This window comes from Schistocerca nitens, chromosome 1, assembly GCF_023898315.1.
Source record: "Schistocerca nitens isolate TAMUIC-IGC-003100 chromosome 1, iqSchNite1.1, whole genome shotgun sequence".
In the NCBI taxonomy this organism is placed as follows: Eukaryota; Metazoa; Arthropoda; class Insecta; order Orthoptera; family Acrididae; genus Schistocerca; species Schistocerca nitens.
Window position 1 is genome coordinate 650,530,708 of NC_064614.1, and position 16,874 is coordinate 650,547,581.

The 16,874-nt window shown below is 38.8% G+C and overlaps 1 protein-coding gene across 1 annotated transcript in view; it reads left to right on the forward strand.

The window, feature by feature from the left end:
- Positions 1-16,874, forward strand: part of LOC126258592 (flavin reductase (NADPH)) — a 55,218-nt gene that overhangs the window by 18,492 nt on the left and 19,852 nt on the right. The window contains exons 3-4 of the mRNA XM_049955653.1: positions 8,965-9,054; positions 15,399-15,530. Coding sequence (XP_049811610.1) covers positions 8,965-9,054; positions 15,399-15,530 — 222 coding nt within the window. The remainder of the gene's footprint in view (positions 1-8,964; positions 9,055-15,398; positions 15,531-16,874) is intronic.

Here is a 16,874-nt window from a genome sequence, read left to right on the forward strand (position 1 = left end):
CTTTTAGCCATTTCATCCTAGCCTGCTCTGTTTCTCTTCGCAGTTCGTTATTTAACCTTCGGTATATCTTTCTTGCATCTTCAGTGTTCTTGTTTTTCAATTTTCTTCTCTCCTCCATCTTGGAAATCATTTCTTGTGTGACCAATGGTTTTTTTGACCTTTTCCCTTTTACATATCCTATATTTTGCTGTCCTGCTTTAATGATTCCTTCTTTCAGCATATTCTTTATATTACTGTTCCATATATGTATGCACAGTGTAATTTCAAAGCTAGACAGCCATACAAAAGGCTCGGAAGTGGGCGTGAAACAGTGGATACATCTTTTCGCCAATTAAATTACATGTTGTGCACTATTGTAGAATACATTCTGCTTATCCTCATTCAGAACTATTCTTGGAAATCCAACTTTTCTAGAAGTGGACTAGTATTGTTTTTGGGACTTCTTTTTAATAATGAACTTATATGGGTACTGCATATACAACAATTCAAAACAACATGCATGTAGAAACCGAACACTCTCTGTTTCCCCGGCAATATTTCTTAGGGAGTAGATTAAACAGTTTCATTAAAATTTTATAACTTAACAGGTTTAGCAGCACGGTCCATCAAGCCCTATTAGGAATCATCCACCACAATTGAATGTATATGGTAAATGGGGCTTTCTGCATGAGCCCTAGTAATAGCCTCTTTGTGGACGTGAGAATACCATCTCTGAATATATGATGGTAGCGAAGTTTAGTTAACAATGCAATCATGATTAACCAAAAGCTAAACCGCCCTTGTCGTCCCATTTTATTCCACAACCTAAAGAGCCACAACCTCTTTGAAGTTCGCTAACAAGAATTTCAACTCACCCAAGGTAACTGTCTATGAACAATAAAAAACACCACCAAGGTCTGACGACTTTGCACTGACACTAGAACAGAAAAGGTCTTGCCTTGTACTGTCTTCGAATTGGACATAACAAAAATTGTTCACGAATTTTTACTGTGGTAAAGCAACTCCCAACATAGTATGTATGGAGCTTCTCTAATGATTCTGCATATACTGTAAAATTGCAAAGCTGCACAATACGTGTGATGTCAGTTGGAAATCACTTGACGCAGAGTCTAGTATTTGGGGAAACAGCCATAAGCCATGTACTACACACTTCCTATGAAGGAGTGGACTTTCTTGCCCTGAGGCCAGTTCTTCATCCCTGAACCTGACATGAACAAAAAACATCTCTCTGTTTTTACCTTTCAGCAAAGGGTGCATATGTGGAGCAGTTTAATGTTTCCATCACACCCTCAAAGATGGCACAACTGTCCAATACATGTGACATCAGTTTAAACTAGAAAAATGTACCACAGTTTCTTCTGGATGAAGTAACAATCATAAACCATTTACTTTGCTTCTACAGTAAAATACGTTTGTAGACCTGTTCATGGACATAATAGATACAAACTATATATTTATCAGTTTTAACTTTTTACACAATAATCTTAATTTTGCCTCATTGACAGTTAAATTTTATTAATTTAATTGACCATTCATGTATAAAATCAGAACATATTATAGCATTATTAATATGAATAAACAAGTGTCTCATACCTAATGCGTTTGAACACTGTGAGAGGATTGAGAGACTATAGTTGAGTCTGCACAAATTGATCGCTGACAGTTGCAGTGGTGTGGGCTGGATGCAGCAGCTTCACAGACCTCAACCAACAATGTTGCGTGATTTTATAAACATCTCTGTGGCACTCTTCAGTGTTGTCACAGCTCTGTAGATGACTGTTATTTTCATCTGCAGTCATGAGTGCTTCATAGTTGAAAGCTGGCAACAGCGCTGTGAGCTGTCAGGGATCTTCTTACACTGTCTCGACTATAGTAACCACATCCCTTCAAAATCACAGGCATCATCGTTGTCATCATCATCATCATCATCAATCATCATCATCATCATGCTCATCACAAATCTGCCCAGTCCATATAGGAAACATCCCTTAGCATAAAGTTTCTTACTAGAGCCTGTGAGCATTCAGGGAAATGAACTGACTGATGCCTCCTCAGTGTTTGGTTGGATTCCTTGAACCTGCTACAGTGTTATATAGTGTTGGCACTCAGTCAGTAAATTTCTTTGTATAGTTCTAAGACAAATGATTTCTGCTTACTGCTGCTATTACCCGTCACTTTACAGCAGCCACTTTTAGTAATTTCATAGAATGCAAGATGATGATATTGACTGTAGTGGCAATGACACCTGATTTTATATTAGACTTACAATGATTATTCTTTCAGTTCTTAAAAGATTGTGAAACAGGTTAGTTAATTGCTTTGTTAGAACATGCATCCTTTTCAGTCTTTAGAATGGTCCTGTTTGGCTACCACCAGCATCTTTTCAGGAATGTATGACACTAGGGTTTTCCGAAATTATTTAAGATGAATTCTCATGTGGTTCCTTCAGTATCACAACCAAATACCTATTCCAGCCTCGTTCCTGTAAATGAGTTCTTCACCTGTTAGCACCGTGGCAGTGACAGAATATTAATTCTTATGTTTGTCCCTTTTATGCAGGAATGGTTGTGTTTTTAACATGCCAATTATTTCCATAGTTTGGGTTGACTTATACAAATGGAAGTTCCAGAATGAAAACAATGGATAAAGTTGAGTAACAAGTTTGTTTGTGTGGCTATCCTCCGCAACAAGCACAGAAATATTTGTTTTGTAAATAAAAACGCCTTTTTTATTTACAAAACAAATATTTGTAAAAAAATGGTGTTTTTTATTTACAAAACAAATAAAAATGAGTAAGGACCCCTCTCCTGTAGATGATTGATGGATGCCACATAGATACACATAACAGCTAAGAAAATTTCAGGAATTCATGAGACATGTGCTCTATTGAAAACTATGCTAAGTAGCAGTGAAAGTAGTGGCTGAGAAGGGTCGCTAATTCTCCCACCCCTTTTGTCCTCTTCTGTAACAACCATTGAGAAACCTCTAGTGCTCAAAACTATAGAAAATAAAGGCTACCCGTTTAAAACTGCATCTCTGCAAAAGAAAAATTGTTGCTTGGTAACATTTAATACCATGTTTCCCTTCTTATGCATTGTACCATGCTTGTCTGCTGTGTGGCATGCTACCCACGAGGTGGTAGAGATGACACTGCTCAAGCCTGGCCCACTTTTCAACAGCAGCCCTCTTGAGGTCATCCACTGTCAGGAGAGTTCCTGCAGTGACATACAGCAAGTTTCAACTGGTTCCAAACATGCTCATTTGGATTAGTGTCAGATGATGCTGCAACAGTTTCTTTCATTCGGTTCCTGCCCACTTGAACAAGGCATCCACGAGGTGAACATGGTGTGTTCACACTTCATTGTCTTGAAAGATGAACGCGTAACTAAAATGTTGACTGTAGGGCTGAACAACCCTCTAATTACTCTTAACACTGATGAGAGGTGTCAGACCTCTGTACATGATACTGGCACAAAACACGATTGCTCTTGCTCTACCCCCTTGCTGAATCTGTGGGACTACGTGCCTGAGAGGTGCATCACTATCTGTCTGCCTCAACACTCTTCTGTGATGATCATCAGTTGTCAGACAAAGCCTGTACTCATTGGTGAAGAGAACCTGTCACCATTGTTAATGCTTTCATTTCATGTATTCCTTTGTGCTCACATTCTTCACACACTAGTGCTGAAGGCTTTGTACTGTTGTTCATAATAGGCCCCTAGTGGCTAAATTAATCATACTGTCTGGGTTTACACATTCCTTCCACATGACTCCCAAAAAGGCAGCACACATTTATGTAGCAGTCCCCTGAAGGTAGCAGCTATAGTCTGGGAGACGAGTCTTGGGTATTGACAGCTCGGTAGCGTCTTTCCGTTGCCTAGCGACCGCAGGCAGGTAGCCAATGACGGCCTGACTTTGAGCGGGTAGCAAGGGCCACGTTTCCGCTCTGAAACCCGGTCGCGCGCGCTTATGAAACTTACCAGTGTCTCGCGTGCAGGCGGTGCGGTTGTTCGTTGAATTCGCAGTTTATTTCATTTTTGTTGTTTTTAGTGTTTCTTTGTTTATGTTTCGTTGTAAACAATGTCTAGTGCGGCGGGTAGTACCAGCCCAACACAAGAAGTGAAACGGAGGAAGAAAAGTGTGCTACACACCCAGGCCCGTGATTTCGTGTGCTCTGTGAGGGATTACTTTGAGAAAGAAAGGGACAAAGGTGGGCCCTTAATTCCTGTTATTCAGGTTGTGAAGAGAACTGCAGCAGTATTGAAAATAAGTAAGAACACTGTTGTAAAGATAGGGAAAGAACAGTATAGTGTAGATTGTGACGAGAGTGGCACAACAAAGCTGCACACACCAGGAAAGAAGCGACCGAGAAATAAGCAGGTGACAGCTTTGGACGATTTTCAGAAAGACGCTATTCGTCGTCATATATACAGCTATTATAAGAGAAGGGAACATCCCACTCTATCTAAATTACAGGTGTCGCTTCAGAAAGACGATCTTTTTAAAGGGAGCAAATTTTCATTGCGTACAGTGTTGAAAGACATAGGCTTCAGCTATTCACTGTTTAACGGACGCAAAATATTAATGGAAAGGACAGATGTAGTTGCATGGCGGTGCAGATTTCTGCGCAGGATCATGGGTGTGGAATTCGAAAGTATAGTGTGGTTAGATGAAACTTGGGTCAATGCCAGCCATTCTTTACGTAGAGGCTGGAATGATGGAACGCCCGAGGGGACGATGGCAGTGCCTGTTGGCAAAGGAGGGCGTATTATTGTCTTACATGCAGGAACATCGAAAGGTTTTGTGCCAAACTGCTTGAAAATGTTTCGGTCAAGAAAGACGGGAGATTACCATGAAGAAATGAACAGTGTAGTATTTCAAGAATGGTTCGAGACATCGCTTATGACGAATCTGACAAGTCCATCAGTGATTGTTATGGACAATGCGCCTTATCATTCCGTTGTTCACGATAAGGCACCAACCTTGGCAGCAAAAAAAGACGATATCATTCAGTGGTTGAAACGGCGAAAAGTAGATTTCAGAGAAGATTTAAGGAAGGCGGAACTGCTCGAAATTGTGGCACAAAAGAAACCCCAATTTCCAACATATGTAATTGACGAGATTGCTAAAAGGCACGGGCATGAAATCGTTCGGCTTCCTCCATACCACTGTCACTTCAATGCAATTGAAGGAGTGTGGGCGCAGATAAAAAATTACATTGCTGCAAACAATAAAAAATTCACAATCTCTGAAGTGGAAACTCTCCTTCCAGCAGCTATCAATAAAGTGACAAGCGAGACGTGGGCTAAAATTGTAAACAGCACTGCAAGTGCCATCAGAGAGGCGGCCAAAACCGAAGGGGTTGTGGAAGAATGCATCGAAAATTTCATTATACATCTGGGAGAGAGCAGTGATAGTTCGAGTAGTGCTGAGGAAGACAATGTCAAATCAGATTCTGACAGTGATGTGAGTGGTGTTTTTCCATTACAGTAACTACAACATATTCAGGAATGTAAGGAGGGAGTTTGCTATCGATCTACAACCAGATCATCATATTGTGAGTACTTTCTTCAGATTATAACTCTTAATACACTGACCAATTATTCTGTAGCTTGTAGTAGAACAAATTAATAATGCTAATACTTAACAGTGGAAACCAAAACTGCTTATGTTCAACAACTTGCGAAAATAGTTTTCATTTCAGTTGTGAAGTTTAACACACAACTTTATTATGTTTCAGCATATTAGATACTTGTACTAAACAGCTCTTATCAGTTTTCGAGAATATATTTCAAGCATCAACTTTAAATAAATTCACGCGTACCAATACGACTTGTATTTTGTCTCGCTTTTATTTCTGCTGCTAGAGAATGCGTGTAGCAGACAGGGCGCCGCGTGCTGTGAGCCACGTTCGGCAACAGCGCCGTCTGCCCGCTGGAACTGTCAGTACCAATCACTCGTCTCACGGACTATAGACGTAATTTGTTGGCAGTGCTCATCAGCTGGTATTGTTGACCGCAGGAAATCGCTAGAAGGCAGATCATCAGTATTTTATCTCACAAGATAGCATTTGAATGTTTTAATGGTGCTGCAAAATCAACAGGTGACTCCTTTACTGGTATCTCTTCTCACCTCAGTGTGGCAATACACACACAGACTAAACAAGAAATTATCTTTTGAGGCATCTTAACCAACTGAACAGTGCACAAAATCCACACTGTCTTTCTCATGGTTGGAAAAATGGTAGGTTATACTAAACTGAACTGAGAATACAGGTGTACTTTTATTTCCATTATACAGGTTGCGGTATGTAGTGATTTCCTTTGCTCAAAACATTATTGGGAAACAGGTTTCTAATATATATATAAATTTTTTTTAGACAACAGACCATCTGCAGGCTTGCATGTCACCAAGATGGCACTCATCTTTTCAAAGAAAGTTTATGTGAGTCATTGTCCAAGTAGTACATAAGAAAACAATGGCCAACAAAATCTGTGCTAACAGCCAATGAAAAACAAAGCATATATTCAGTCCTTGTTAGCATGCCGAAGAAAATATACTTCATACTGCAGCTTTCATTAGACTTCACTGACTGGGGGAAATTCAGAAGTGAATGAGGAATTAAGCACAGAGGTTCCTTTTCAATGAAATTCTTGGCCACAATACAGAAAGTCTTTAGGCACCTAAACAGGGAAAAAGGAGAAAGAAAACAAGGTTGTAGGAGATACCTGAACCACCTTCATTTTACTGATGGCATTGTGCTATTTGTGGCCAGTGCAAATAAATTTCAACTATGCAGGAACTTATCACAGAAAGTTGACCCAAAACTTATAATCGAAGTAATATACATTTTGGGGTCATTAATCTTTTAACTGGCTTGATGTATCCCACCCTTTTTTTGGAGCATGGGTGTTCTGGCTGGCTTGATATGGCCCACCATAAAATTCTCTCTTTTTGCCAACCATGTCATCTCAGAGTAGCACTTGCATCCTAAGTTCTCAGTTGCTTGCTGGATGTATTCCAGTCTCCGTCTTCCCCTATAATTTTTACCCTCTACAGCTTCCTCTAGTCCCATGGAAGTTGTTTCTTGGTGTCTTAACAAATGTCCTTTCACCCTGTCCCTTTTTCTCACCTATGTTTTCCAAAAGTTCCTTTTTTCATCAGTTCTGCACCAATTCTCCTCATTCTTTATCTTATCACTTCACCTAAAACAAAAGAAAGTGACAATGAAGTGATAGAACCAGTTGATGCAGTTTTATATCTAGTGCATCTTGCCTCTGGATCAGTCAACTTATCCAGATTGGACTCCTTTTGTACTGTCATACCACTCTTAGATGTCATTAATAACATTACTCCTTAAATCATTAATATTCCACCAAGGACTTTCCTTTGTCATATTAACACAGTGTTAATTAGGCTGACATTTCTGTTATCTATTATTATTGCATCTATTATTATTATTATTATGTACGTTTATTGTATGAAATGTACAGCAATGTTTTACTGAGGATGCCTGGTTGGATCAAGAGAGGGCTTGAAGACCCTAATCTTGTCAGAAGAAATAAATGCAAACTTAAAAAAATAAATAAAAAATAGATTAAAAGTAGCTGAAATAATATGGAACGCCTTTGGTATAGTATCTATATCTAGTTATCTGCAATTGTCATATGTGGATAGTCTGATACTGAAGGCACAGTTGTTGATTATTACATGCTAAAACATGTCTACATTAGGTAAGTGGTGTTAATAAAACATTTTTGTATAAATGGAGATTGTGAAGATAAGATTAGAATAATTACTGCATGCGCATATGCATCCAATCAATCACTCCATATGTAAATGGAATAGGAAGAAGCCCTAATAACTGGTACAATGGGACATACCCTCTGCCTTTCACCTCGTGGTGGTTTGCAGAGTATAGATGCAGATGTACGAGGGTTGCCCAGAAAGTAAAACACCACATTTTTTTTCTTAGCCAAAAACAATGCTACAAATGGGAAATGTTCATATGTATTATTTGAAGTATCCTGAATCAGCATTCCGAGATTCCGTCACTTCTGACAGATAGTGTAGCTGCAGAACAGTCTCAAAATGGTGTCTGTAGGTGATGTACATTACAAGCAATGTGCCGTCATTGAATTTCTCACTGCACTGCAAGAAACTGTGAGGAATATTTACAAACGATTGTGCAAAGTCTATGGAGCATCTGCTGTTGACTGAAGTACAGCTAGTTGCTGGGCACGGAGGGTGAGGTCATCAGAAGGTGGTCTGGAGGAGCTCCACAATTTGCAGCGGTCGGGGAGACCATCAGTGGCTATCACACCTGGTATGTTGCAGCTAGCTGATGATGTCATTTGTGAGGATAGATGCATTACGACTCGGCAGTTGGCACTGCATCTGTCAATCAGCAAAGGATTCACACAGTGAAGCACTGGCTCCGCCACCAGGACAAGGATTGGTAACAACAGGGCGTACACATCCTTGTTTTGCACTGGAGGAAGGCCGTAGAACGGGATGGAGATTACATGTAAAAATACGGCGTGTAGACAAAACACCATTCTTTTTTGTGTGTAATTCTCATTATGTTCAATAAAGAATTGTAGAAGAAATAAAAATGTGGTGCATTACTTTCTGGGCAACTCTCATCGATCTCTATCCATTTGATCACAGTAAGAATCTGTTATTGCAATGTATTCATACAAATGCTTTGGGGCCATTTTTACATGGGCTGTGGTAGTTCTCTTCAAGTCACTCACACACACATGTATATATTTTTTTAATTTGTATGGTCCGGATTACTTAGGAAATAATAACAGGGTCTCAGCAAATAATGTACTTGACTTGCATAGATTGCATTCACAGGTCTCTAGTTGCTGCTATATGTTCACTGAATTTCAGATTGGTCTCATGTTTTCAGATAAGAAGCTGAAGTTATAAATTAGTTATAATCCTTTTGTTTAACAGAACCAACTACTGTCTTATCTGATGGGATGAAGAACATTGTTGCAGCAATGAAGCAGCAAGGCGTCCAGCTTGTCTCTGTCTGCATTTCAGGTACAGTTTTTGGGAAACTTGATATACTATAACTAGCATAAAATATTCTTGCTTCACCGCGCGGAGTGGCCACGCGGTTAAAGGCGCCATGTCACTGACTGCGGCCATTCCTGTCGGAGGTTCGAGTCCTCCCTCGGTCATGGGTGTGTGTGTTGCTCTTAGCATAAGTTAGTTTAAGTAGTGTGTAAGTCTAGGATCCGATGACCTTTGCAGTTTGGTTCCTTAGAAATTCACACACACACACACACACACACACACACACAAACACACACACATACAGTTCTTGCTTCCATTGTTAAACAAAAATAATGCAAGTTTGCTGTCTTTCCACTGCTTAACGGCAGACAGCTACCTGCTCAAACTGCCAAAAATAACAAGAGAAATTTTCAGTTTAGCAAATTCCATGATCTAATCACAGTTTGATTGTAAAAGCCTTGATTTGGGGTTATATAGTGAATATCCAAATAAATTTTATTTGACCAGTGTCCATGTCATCATGCAGAAGGAAAAACGTTATTTTTAGATTACTACATTTTAAAAAAAGTTTTGAAACTTAATTGCAGCACATTGCAATATTAAAGTAAAAGCACTTACATACAGCATTCACAATCTGTAAATTCATCAGTGTGTCAGTTTGGAGGTGACTGGGGAGAACAACAGATATATAATCTGTTGTACACAGTACAGGTTAGTAGACAATTCAAAAGTGCTGCATGTGGTATGTGTACAAAGCTTTTACTTCATATTTTTGTAACAGTTATTAGTAACTGTAAGTTAGGCAAATAATTGTATTACTTGGGAATCCTAGTGGAAATGCAGTTGTCCTTTTATATCCAGCAGTTTGAGTATTTTGAAATGGATTCCTTAAGTAAAGTATGTTTATATGAAGCAGAGTTATTGAATATTCTTTGACAAAGACACTTAGATGTTCACCATGTTATTGAATGTTCACCAGGACATGGGTATGAATTCAAGCCTGATCAGTCTTAGGACAGTGTAGCTATTATCATCATAATACGTTAAAGAGCAGTGTCTAGCATACCACATTATAGTTTGTGATCATTGCAGTGACACTTGCAAGTTAATAGCATGCCTATGCTATTGCTGGAATTTGTTGGAAAGTAAATCACCTTTCAGTAAACTTGACACATTGTTGGTATTGCCAAAATACTTATACTCCTGTCAGAATTTCTGCTTCATTGATGTCTTTTTGTTTTAATTTATGATCATGAACAACTGTGGCAGTTTGCTACAAATGGTTAGTTGCTACAAAGTGGAGGGTGAATTTTTGTTACTTGGGTATGTCATAGACTATGAAACATGACTCACAATTTCAGCTTGAAACAAAAAGGATTTCTGCAGAGTGCCTATATTTGCCTTGTAAGAAAGAGCCGTAGTCAGGACACACTGTTGCTATGGTTGTGACTGAAGTCAGTGTAAAGCTTTGTAGGAAAATAGAAAAGCCCCACAGTTGTGGGATGATGTGCTTTATGAAATGAGGAAAACAATGCTATGAATTCTGCATTATAAAAATCTTGTGTACAAGATCATATAATGCAACATACATTCTAGGACATAACCAGGACACTTTACAGGATTAACGAATTTTCCTTGACACAGACATCCTATATCCAAACAAATTTTGACAATAAATATAGAATTGTCAGCAAACTTTAATTCTTTTCCTCTTTCTTTCCATTACAAGTCAAGTGAAAAGGTGTATACCAGAGAGATTTACAGGCACTAAAACTCTGTTGGTTAGCTAGACATTTCGTCCCAGTCAATCACAAATTTTCATATGTCACTGAACATTTATACAGCTGATGTATAGTCATATTTGCAATTTGTGAATATATTTCTTCAGTTTAATACACCTGTAGATTGTTGTCAGTGTCTGGTCCTTCTAACATGCATGCATGTCTGGATGACATTGTATAGTACTATTCTGACACTATGAAATACAGACATTGCAATTTCGTTTTACATGCCCAGCGAGCCAAACATGATGAGAAAAACATTGCCCCTCCCCTTGCAGGAATCATATGAAAGGTGTGTGAGCATAGAACATGGACACTTTGACATATGGAAGTTTGGGTTGGCACATGCACAGATAGTCAAAGTGGTTAAGATATCCACTCGTGTTAAGTGGAAAATCTACTAAGTTCCAGCTCGCCACAAATTTTCATGTGTCACTACACTTTTGTATACTTGACGTATAATCATTTTCACAATTTGCGATACATTTCTTGAAAGTGTTTATCTTTGGCACAGTTAGAGCACATGGCAGGGATACGTGAATGTCTACTTCTGTAGGCTTCAGTGATTGATGAAATACATAAATATGCCTCCTAGTGTAAGGACTAAAGATTTGCAACCAATATTAACTGTGGTGGACAATCATTGCATCTACAACATGTGGAAAGCCTTAATTGCCAAACATATAACATGGGAATCTTTCCTAGTTCATGTAAGGGGGTCTTCAAAAGCGAGTAATTATCTAAACTGTGGCAATGGAAGCAGTAATGATTTGTTGGCATCACATGGGTACTAACATAACTTTTTAACAGAGATGAAACTGTACCTGCTGATTTTGCATATTGCTGCTACATAAAGATCCAATTCTGTGTTTGGCTAGGTAAAACTACAGTGTCCTTGGCAGAGGATACTCCAGTACAGAAGTAGTGGCAGCAACTGGAAATCCTACAGTCCTGATATGGTGCAGCAATGCAGAAACATCTGACATCTTTACTGAGTTCATGATGGAAAGACAACAAAGTAGTGGATATTAATATCATTTGAAACAAGGAAGCAGGGACATCTGACACAGACATCAGACACTGGATTCCAGGAAGACTTATCTAAATTTAGTGTGTACAATGAAAGGAAATAATGGATTTGTAATATATACAAAATAGGCATGCTTCGTAAGGGAAAAAACAGTGACTGTCTTGCAAACAAATTTCTTTAAATTTTGTTTCAGGCCTGGATCACACATATGGTATCATAAACATTTTTAACTTCTTAGAAAGTCACCGCGAGATGATTTCAGTGTGTCACATACACTGTCTAACCAAAAGTATTTGGATACTCCAATACAGTACAGAATTGACTACTAGATGTCACAACAGCTGAACCCATCAGTATAACAAGTGGTGGGGAATATTATGTTGTCAGCAGAGAATGAATAACAATGGAATGGGTCAGTCAGGAGAGCTCCGTGACTCAAACTTCAACTAGTCATTGGATGTCAGCTGAGTAACAGATCCACCAAGAACATTTCAGCCCTTCTAAAGCTGCCAAGTCGACTATTGGAGATGTAACTGCAAAATGGAAACACAAAAGAACAACCACAGCTAAGCCAAGCCAAGGCTGACCTCATGTATTGACAGAAAGGGACTGTTGAGCATTGTGGATGGTGGCTGTAAAAACTCACATGAAATCAGCAGAAGGAATCACTCATGAGTTCCAAAGTGCTGCCAGAGTCCAGCTAGCACAATGACTGTGCGTAGGGAGTTAAAAAGAATGGAGTACAGTGTTTGAGCAGCTTCTCTGAAGCCACTCATTTCTGTAGGTGATGCCAGGTCAGGCTGGAGGTGGTGTAAACAGCAATGCCCCCGGACAGTGGATCACTGCAGCAGAGTGATGTGGTGTGATGAATCAGTCTATATCTTGTGGCAGTCCAATGGAAGGGTTTGGCCTTGGTGAATGCCTGGAGAACATTTCTTGCAATTGCGTGTATTGTGTGGAGGAAGTGATTTTATGGAATGGTGGTGTTTTTTTGTGGTTATGGTGTAGCCCCCTTATTGCACTCAATGGAAGGATGTGAGAACATTTTACAGCAGTGTGTACTGTATACAGTAGAGGGACATTTCAGAGATAATGACTTAGCAGCAAGACAGTTCCCTCTATCTGTGAGACAATGTTTTGTGGGCAGTAACATTACTGAAATGGACTGGCCTTCCCAGAGTCCCAAACTTAAACCAATGGAAGACCTTTGGATGGGTTAGAATGCTGACTTTGCTCCAGACCCCAGAATCCTACCTTCTATGTTATTGGTACTTGAGAAATAATAGGCTGCCATTGCTCCACAGACCTTCACACACCCCATTGCAATCATCCCTAGCAGAATTCAAGCAATCATAAAGATGAAGGATGAACACACCCTATATTAATGTCCAGTAATAAGTATATGAATACCTTTGATCAGGTAGTGTACATATTCAAACAATCTGAATATGACACTCTAAGGAGTCAAAACCAGTTATGACGTATGATAGTATTTGTGTGACCCAAGGTGAGAAAAATACAATAAAAGAGTTTTGTTTTTGTAATACTTTTTTAATTGTGCTGAAATGACTCATTTTGTAACAGTAGTCCAAATGGAAAAAAATAAACCACACAATGTAACATGATCGATCTTCAGACCACTGTTTGTGAATGAGAGAGTGAGTCAGGACTTAAAGCAGATAAAACTTGGATGCTTGACGAAATAAATTTGCGACTTGCATCGAGGCATTGAAATAACTCAGTGGCAACATATGAAAATGTATGCTGGGCTGGGATTTGACCCCAGATTTCTCACTTCGCAAGAGTAGTCACCTTAACTGCTTCGGCTATCTGAGTACATCTCCCGTTTGACTCAAATCTCCATATGCTGCACAGTACAGAGTAGTGTGGACATTGCGTACCTATATAATGTATGCATCTGACAGAATAGCCATCTTTCAGTGTAGGTGCACAACAGTGTCCGACCTCTTGTGGGAATACAGTAGGGCAGTGAGCGTAGAGGAATAATGGACAAGGCATATAGAGATTTGGATCGGATATCCGAAGTGATTAAGGCGAGAGCTCACATAAAGAGAGATATCTGGGTTTGAATATTGGCCTTGCATGAATTTTCATCTGTTGCCACTGAGTTACCTAAATGCCCCAATCCACCAAAAGTCAGAAATTTCTCTCATCTTGTATACACATAAAGCTGTGGATCAGCGCAATTGGAAAACTGAAAGTAAAGGTAGTAACGTAAGACTTCACTAGCACTGAACAGAAACTTCCAATGAGTTCACTAGTGCAGTTGCCCATAGATCTAACCGTACAAATTCAATCGGATTTTAGAAAGAACGGGTTTGTAGTCTTCTTCAAACAGTTTACAGATAGAATTTGAAGTAGTGATGTTCAGACACATGAAATTGGTGCAGATGAATGTTAGAATCATGTTCGGTTGTTTGAAGTGCACCACAGAGCATTAGACACATTCATTCATTCATTGCTTGCGGAAGCATCTGTTGGTTTTATGAAAGCACTAAGGCAACTGAATGATAATCCAAGAGAGGAATTTTTATTTTCAACGAGGTGACTGTGAGTTAGCAGATGTCACTAGAGAGTTTTGCAAATCATTAAATGATTATGCGTAAGAATGTGATTCGTGCTAGGTCCACCAAAACACGGATTGAAAAATGACTTCATAGTAGTTGCAATATATCATGCAAGAAAAATCAGGCTATATCAAACAACAGAAAAACCAGGATAGAATAATCACAGCATTATGAAAAGGTTACATTGCTATACAGCAGTCTGGCCTCAGCAGCCAGCGACAGAGGTCATGCATGTGTGAGCCGCATTTGTGTGAATGTGTGTGTTTATGTTGTCTGATTCGGAAGAAAGCCTTTTGGCTGAAAGTTTAGTTGTTTAATGGTCTCTTTGTTGCGCCTATCTGTGACTCAACATCTCCACCATATGGTGAGTAGCAATCAGGCATTTTTATGATATTGTGAAAAATCAGGCTATTTATGACAAGGGACTGTGCACACCTCACTAAAGTTGTTTCACATAAATGAAAGGTAGCAGTTAATACTGACACTGTATAAGGTGTGAGGATTAAATGTTGATAAACTGCACAACCATGGAGGGATTTAGGCCAACCCAAGTCTACAGCTAGTATGGAGATGGTTTCAAGCAAGGAAATGTTATGTCAGAGTACTCACATTTGATATCTTAGCCAGTAACAGGACTGAGTTATTTGTAGCTTATAGATTGATTTGATTGAATTCTGTTGGAAAAATTATTACACAGCTGAGCATAAGGAAAATGTCCAATCAAAGGGCTCAAATGTCTTTAAACTCATAGTCTTTCAACGGATTATATTGTAATGTATGCTCCGAGACTGGCACTGGTCACCTTGAACAATTGCTATGATCTCAGATTCTTGCTAAAATGTGCAATTTGTTCAAGTCAATGAAATACTAAATTTTTGCTACCTCACATGTGCAGTAATTCTTTCCATTAACTGAGATCATATATTGTATTGTAATTTACACTTAATAAACTATTTATCTTTATTACAGCATTTTTGTTTTATGAGCCAGAAAAAGTGCCAGCAATCTTCCATGCATTAAATGCTGATCACCAAAGAATGTATGATGTTTTGAAGGAGAGTAGTCTGAAGTGGATTGCAGTTCTGCCACCTCACTTTACAGGTATTTAGTCTCTCTCTCTCTCTCTCTCTCTCTCTCTCTCTCTCTCTCTCTCTCTCTCTCTCTCTTTCTCTTTCTATTATGTGCATGTTTTATTTGTGGGCATTGTGTACTGTTTGCAGCTAAAGATATTTTCTATGTTTGCAATAACAAAACTGTTGAAAAGCTGTAGTGTATATAGATCCTTACAAAATTAAACAGTTGAGAAAGAGGGCTCAATGTTAGCAGATTGGTTTACTTGTAGCAAATTATGTGGGAATGGCTCAGTTTTTATAGAATTCATATCAGTAGATGGATTGTTACTTTCTGTTCATTGACTTTGCTTGCATGAGAAAACTTTATAGAAGACAAAATCCTCCAATATTAAACAATTTAACTTACCATGGAAATAAGATTGAGATATGGACTAGTGTCCATATCTTCATATACATTTTTAAATGTATGAGCTGCTTTTTGTTCCCCTTCACAGAATTACTTCTATCAATATTAATTGCATACTCCAACCTTTCTTATTCTACTCTTGGACACTGCATTTCCAGAGCTGTAGACTGCTTCTGAAGAGTAGGGAAATTATCTACATCTACATCATTACTCTGCAATTCACAATTAAGTGCCTGGCAGAGGGTTCATCGAACCACCTTCAAACTATTTCTCTACCCTTCCACTCTCAAACAGTGCACGGGAAAAATGAACACTTAAATCTTTCTGTGTGAGCACTGATTTATTTTATTATAATGATCATTTCTCATTATGTAGATGGGTGCCAACAAAATATTTTCACACACTGAGGAGAAAGTTGGTGGCTGAAATTTTATGTGAACATTCTATTGCAGCAAAAAAAGTCTTTGTTTTAATTATTACCACCCCAATTCACATGTCTGACCAGTGGCACTCCATTCGCTATTTTGCGCTAATGGAAAACTAGCTGCTTTTCTTTGAACTTCTTTGATGTCTTGCGCAATCCTATCTGATGCAGATCCCACACCTCACTGCGGTACTCGAGAAGAGGGCGGACAAGTGCATTGCATTTCTTTAGTAGGACTGTTGCATTTTCTAAGTTTTCTGCCAGTAAATTGCAGTCTTAATTTGCTTTTCCCTACAACATTGTCTATGTCATTGTTCCAGTTTAAATTATTTGTATTTGTTATTCTGACTATTTAGTTGAATTTATTGCCCTTATTTGTGTGATTTATCATATAATGGAAATTTAACGGATTCATTTTCGTATTCATGTGGATGCCTTCACACTTCCCATTTTTTAGACACAACTGCCAATTTTGCACCATATATCTTGCCTAAATCATTTTGCAATTGATTTTGATCATATGATGACTTTGCAAGTCAGTA